The sequence below is a fragment of the Temnothorax curvispinosus genome, unplaced genomic scaffold (genome assembly GCF_003070985.1).
Source record: "Temnothorax curvispinosus isolate PA1 unplaced genomic scaffold, ASM307098v1 QBEX01009171.1, whole genome shotgun sequence".
NCBI classification, from domain to species: Eukaryota; Metazoa; Arthropoda; class Insecta; order Hymenoptera; family Formicidae; genus Temnothorax; species Temnothorax curvispinosus.
The window spans coordinates 272-7,078 of NW_020218951.1; the positions used below are offsets into that span (position 1 = coordinate 272).

The 6,807-nt window shown below is 31.5% G+C and overlaps 1 protein-coding gene across 1 annotated transcript; it reads right to left on the reverse strand.

The window, feature by feature from the left end:
- Positions 1-1,859: 1,859 nt before the first annotated feature.
- Positions 1,860-3,004, reverse strand: LOC112458725 (speckle-type POZ protein-like). The gene has a single exon (XM_025022483.1). The coding sequence runs from the start codon at positions 2,895-2,897 to the stop codon at positions 1,860-1,862; it is 1,038 nt and encodes a 345-aa protein (XP_024878251.1). The 5' UTR covers positions 2,898-3,004.
- Positions 3,005-6,807: the final 3,803 nt, after the last annotated feature.

The window sequence follows — 6,807 nt, forward strand, 5'->3', positions numbered from 1 at the left end:
TCTTGAGCGACAGAGAACAGAAAATGTAGATCAGGCTTTAAGAGCAGAAAACAGGAAGCAAAGAACACATTGTAGATCAGACTACGTTTATGAATTTTCTTTGCTACGTAGAATGCATGGAACTGCTTCAGAAAATGTCACGAATGTATTAATTCATTTATACCACTAAAATTTTATGCGTTTTCTAATGTTTTAATAACACGTAAAAGGCTGCGGTTCAATTGACGCTACAAATGCTTTGAAACGTTCTTTTTCTCCTTCTTTCTTTATTGAACGAAAGGAGAAAAGGAATGCTTCGAAGCATCAAGTTTGGCTGCGATCCACTTGACGCTACAAATGCTTCGAAGCATTCCTCTTCTCTTTTCTTTCAATGAAGAAAGAAGGAGAAGAAGGACGCTCCAAAGAATTTGTAGCGTCAAGTGGACCGCAGCCTTTGTAGCATCAAGTGGATCGCAGCCGTAGTCAACGAAGTTGAAAAGAGAACTGTTAACAACTTACACTTACATCCTTTTCTTCCATTTTACGTCTTATTCGCTTTTCCGTTGAATCTTGATCAGTCGAACTCACACAACCGTTTGATACAACCACGGCCGGCGTGCTCGAACCTACTGAGATCTTACGTTTCCCTGCAGACATGCTTCGGTAATATTCTAACACCGTCCAGATGAAGAAATTATTAGACTGATGCGTGCACAGACTTGTGGCAACTGACTTCTTTGATTAAGATTTCCTTTTATCGACAAGTTTCCACGCTACTGTGAACATATATGCTGTAACAACACGTGAGAAATAACTTATAACACGAATAAACAAATGAACGTGGCTATTCGCAGCGTTGCCAGACTCGCTGACTCGCGCGCCGGCTAGGCTAATCGGGAACCGGAAGATAGATGGAGGGGTCATGCATCATCCTATTCGGCCCGCCGCGAGTGGCGCGAGTTCAAATCTGGCATCTCTGGGCCACTGACATCTTAATTGTTTTGTCAGGTAGTGTTTAGAGACTTGAGTCTATTTTTTGGTGTATTCCGAATTATACTGACAGTACTGAAAATCTATAGCAAACTTAATGTAAATTATGGATTTTTAATACCATCAATACATTTCCCAAAATGTATTGATAATATAATATCTCTCTGTATAATATAATAATTCTCTTTTCACGTTGGAGGGAAAAAGAGAAAAGATAAACCATGCAAGAAGTTCAGTTAAAAAGAACAGGTCTATTGTTCGTACTTTACTTTATCCTTTACTTTTAAATTACATTTTCCTACAGCGAAAATGTAAAGTTTTATTTTTAATCAAGCGCAGAAACTTATAGATTAACAAGAGATACTACAGAATTAACCAAAAAGGTCACATTTTTTTTTATTTTTAAAACAAATCTAGATTTTAAAATATGAGTTATCAACTAAAATTTGTGATAAAAAATAACTTGCTTGTTGAAAAAGCTAAGGTAATCCTAAAAATTCTGACACTACAATATAATACGTACACAGGATGATATATATAACATACAGAACGATTAGGAAGTACTGATAAAATTAAATAAAACATTTATAGATAGCATAGGTTTGTAAGGATTCTTATTTTTTATTTTCTTGTTTTTAAGCAACTTATAAATTTAAAAAAATTACAACCAAGAAAACTACGTTAAGTATAATTAGTGACAGTCTTATATTCATACATCTAAACTCAAATCAAGAATTATTTTTAATTTGTACTACATATAATACTTCGTTGCTTATAAATTCTAACATGTATAAAAATTCAAAGTTACATTTGTGGAAAAAAAGAAAACACGTTTACTAATTAAAAAAAAAAAATATCTTTATCGTGTTCTATGATTGTTATTATATGAATCAAATATTAGCGAATGAAAATGTCTTATCTGCCATAGGTGGTGACGAAAAGAATTGATGAATGTCGATTTCAAGTGATTTGTTTTTCTCAATCATTACCATTATCTCATTTAAATCTTCTTGCGGTAGGTTTTGAAATTCTTTAGTGTCCATAATTTCTTTTATGTGAAATTTAATAAAACTTATCGAATGTATTTTTAAAAATTTGGCTTTAGACGAAAACGCAAGTTGTATAAGTTCCACAGCATTCTCAATTGTAATATAGCGTAATAAATAATTTTCACACATTAATTTCAAAGCTGATACATCATACTTATGAGCTGTTGTTAACAATTTTTTAAGCATGTCATAATCACCATGATCTATGGAGCCAGTTAAAATAAATAATAAAATCTGTCTAAAAGATTCTACCTCATTATCCGCTACTAATTCATTCATATTAATGGTCAAATTTTTTTCTTTTCCCTCATGTGTACGGCAGATATTGATAAAGTAGTTACTATGGGTGGCGCGCAACGATTTTTTTGATATAACATACTGTTTTTCTCCTATTATAAATTTGATTAATTCCTCATTTCTAGACTCATCAAAAGTTGAATCTTCACGACATTTCGTGACTTTTGAAACATTTGTTGAAGATTGCAGTAATCTTAGACGTACAGTTTTATTTATCAGATTATGAAAAATTTCGAACTCGCAACGTATTGTAAGTGTATCTGTACGACTAAGCGAAGCAAACTTGTCTGTCGAAATCTCACTCAATAATGTCATATTTGACATATGACCCGAAATAAAATTAACTGATATAACTGTTTCAGGCTCTAGCATTATAGATGTGTTACATGAACCGTCAAATGAGTTACTAGTAAGTATATAAAATTTTATTACATAACTCGTATCAGGTTGACGTGAAACATTCATTAGAATCTCGCATTTATCTATTTCCGGGAACGATGAAAACGTTATCGCATTCTTGATCTCGTGAAAACGTAAAAATTGATTAATTTTCCATGTGTGGTCAATTATAGTCGATTCCATGTGTGTTTCAGAAAAACTTTTGATATATATAGGTAAAATTGGTGAAAACACTGTCCGCTGCTCTTTCGGGGTATTATTTTCAGAGACATTCCTTATTTCTTCGCTGTTAGACATCTGGAAATAATTAACTTACTTACGAACGATAAAAATAATCAAAATGCTCTAAAAGTCTTTATGCCTTTTAATAAAATCAATTCAATTTTAAACAAAAACAAACATTCTCAACAAGTAATAACATGTTTACACATATGGACACGAGTCACTTAAAATCTGATTTAGCTAAAAATATACAGAGGTTTCTGAGACACAATATATATATATTTAGCATATTTTTCTTTTAAAAAATAACAATGCATTTTATGTCAATCACAAAAAAGTTGAATAAATAGCCAAATAATAGAAGAAAACTTAAATACGACTATTTTTGTTGATCAAACTCGATATCAATAAATACTTGACAGTTTTGTCATAATAAAACTATTAAAGAATAACTTACAGTATTTTGCTTAAGTCTTACAAGATCTACAATTCTCGTTAAAAAGAAAAACATATTATGCTCTATGCATTTTGATGTATATATAAATCCAATTTTTAAAGCGTTTTGCATGTTACATACACTACCGCTCATTAATTTCAGTACACCCCTAGATTCTTTAATTTCTCATCTGTAAAAGATGAATATGATATACGTGTTTTGCACAGAAATGAATGTACCTGTTGTTACAAACACTTTCAACACTTGCATGCATCGTATTTTTATATATTATTTATATAAAAATCCTTGAAAACGGTAGTTTAAAAAAAAAAAACGGGGCTAGTGCCGGATAGTGTCTGATCCCTGAGTGAACCTATTCTGTAGCTCTTAACGACAGTTTCGTTATCGTTATTATTGTCGTTGGGTAGCTCTTTTATCATATATATAATATCTGCGCAACGCAATTATAATGATAACGAAACTGTCGTTAAGAGTTACAGAATAGGCCCACTCTTGGAAATAAAGAAAATACACGCGCAAGGTCACCTGACCTGACCTTGTGCGCGTATTTTCTTTATTTTCAGGGATCAGACACTATATCCGGCTGTTATAGAACCGTTTTTTCGAAAACTAAAGTTTCTAAGAATTTTTATATAAATAATATATATAAAAATACGATGCATGCAAGTGAAGCGTTTATAACAGCAAGTGCATTCATTTTTCTGTGTAAAAACACACGTATTATGTTCATGTTTTACAGAGAAATCAACAAATCTCGGGGGTATATTGAAATTAATGAGCGGTAGTGTATTAGTGTACATATAAACAGAGTTCTGTCTTGAATTCTGATACAAGTAACAGATTCGTCTGAAGTCAGCTCTTGGCATTAATAGTTAATTCAAATTACACCCCATACAACACACTTGCCGAAAAGCGGGGACACAAGACGTCTGAAAGACGTCTTACTAAAAAAGATGGCTGAAAGACGTCTTGCGTCCCGATTTTGGACGTGGTACTGTCTCGGACATGCTAGTAGAAAATAGATTTGATACGCGTATGAATATTTCTGAATTTTCTTTGCAACGTAGAGTATATAAGTATATTGCGTGGAGTAACTATATATTGCTTTAGGGAATGTCATTAATTGTATTGATACTGTATCGTTTATACCAAGTTTTATACCAAGTGCTTCCTACCGTTCTAATAACATACACTCGACAAAGTTGAAAAAAGAACTGTTAAAAACTTACTTGCTCCTCTTCCATTATACGTATTCGCTTTTTCGCTGAATCTTGATCAGTCGAACTTAAGCTGCTCTTACGTTTCTCTAACGATATGCTTCGTCGCCGCATCAGATAAATAATATTCAACGCCCGACGCCGTTCAGATGATGGTCTTATTAGGCTAATGCTTGTATACAAATGTGGCCAATGGTGGCAACTGATCGGTTTTATCTCCTTCGTAAAATCAAGTTCCTAAGCTATTGCGAATATAACATATAACATATAATGTCAGGATAATGCGAGTATGCGAGATGCGAGAAATAATGCGAATGAACAAATCAGGCCTTATCAGGCGGCGACGCTGACGCCAGTGGCGCTACGATTCTTCTTCTATTGAAGATTGGCACTCGAGAATCCACGGCCAAGGCGCTACGATTCAATTAGGCGTCTTTCTCTCCGTGCCATGAATGCTTTCTTTTGTCACATAGCGTTTAGAAACCTTGTTCTTTTGTTGAACGTATTCCGAAGTGTACTGACACAGTATGACAGTACTGAAAATCTGTAGTACAGATTTTCAATACTATTAAATAATACGTTTATCGAAATGCACTCTTTATAAGCTATATTCAACAAAAAAAACAGCTTAATGATTCTACAATGTGATTGATTTACTTTAAGTATATACCTAAATCCAACGAACGAAAACTACAGGCTAAGACAATATAGTAATTCGTATACAACGATTCTTTCCTCTGTAGTTTTATACAAATGACATAATTCGATATAAAACCCGAATTCGGTTTACATATGTGTAATTTTTTGCTAAATTCTCGTGTAAATTGTGATGACATCACACGAATCAATAAAATCATTGTCAGCTGCGGTAAACAAATAAAATCTTATGACGTTTTTCAACCAATCAGATTTGTGTAAAACGCTTATTCGAATTCTGCATTAATTTGGCTTTAACCCTGAAAACAATGTAGAAATCGATTAATCCACTGCTTAATAAAGGCTTATAAAGCGATCGATTATTTTCGCTGAGATTGACTTCAAAATATTAGAATATTTTATTTAAGTTTTACGCAGTCAAATTTTTCAAGTAATGAATATCGGCTTTCCCATTTACCCAATAACTGTTAATTGCATCGTTAAAATATGCTAACAAAATAAACGAATGAATAGATTTGATGAATCATATGTCACGAAATTCCTTCATTATGTAGGATACATTACATTCTCGTTTTAACTGACTGATCCAGCATTGCAGTTCAACAATATGTATTGTTTAAAAATAAATTTCTTTTACCAGCTACAGAGTTTTCACTGTTCACACTTTGCCATATCCTTTACTGTCAAACTATCTTCTTCCAAAGCGACAATATATAAAGTTTTATTTCACGTTAAGCGCAGAAACCAGTTCAATAAAAGATACAAAATTAACCAAAAACATCACGTTTCTTTTATATTTATTTTTAAGGCAAATCTCTAGATTTTGAAATAATAAGTTACCAAACTCAACTCAAATTTTTGTAGTCAATTTATAACTTGTGACGTATTTTCTTCCATCTACAGGTAATCTGACTATTTTACATTTTCATTTGCTCAATATCACATGTATGCACCTAGTAAAAAAGATAAATATAAACTGGTAGAAAGATAAACAACTAAATATAAGTTTATTTATTTTGTAAAATATACATATATTAAGTAATTAAATTATGAATTTGATTCTGTTTCAACTTAATCACAATTTATTGAACCCAAATTAATGATAATTTCAAAAACGTATAAATGAAATAAACATTGAAAAACAAAAATCAAGTTAAAAATTTTTAATAAGATATATTAGTGTACCGATAAAAATAAATAAAACATTTATAGATATCATAGGTTTGTGAGAATTCTTATTTCTTTTAAATCGGCCTGTAGACTTGAGAAAAGTATAAATAACTATATTAAGTATAATAATAATTTCATACACATCTAAAACTCAGAACACACATTGCTTTTAACTTATATTAACTTATTTGCATATAAATTCTTACATATATAAAAATTAAAGGTTATAATATTTCCATGTAGAAAAAAAAAATGTTTACTAAATAAATAAAAAAAATACCTCATGTTCTATAAATGTATATTAAAGACTGCAATATTATATGAATCCAGTATTAGCCAAATTAAATTTCTTATCTGTCATAAATGGTGA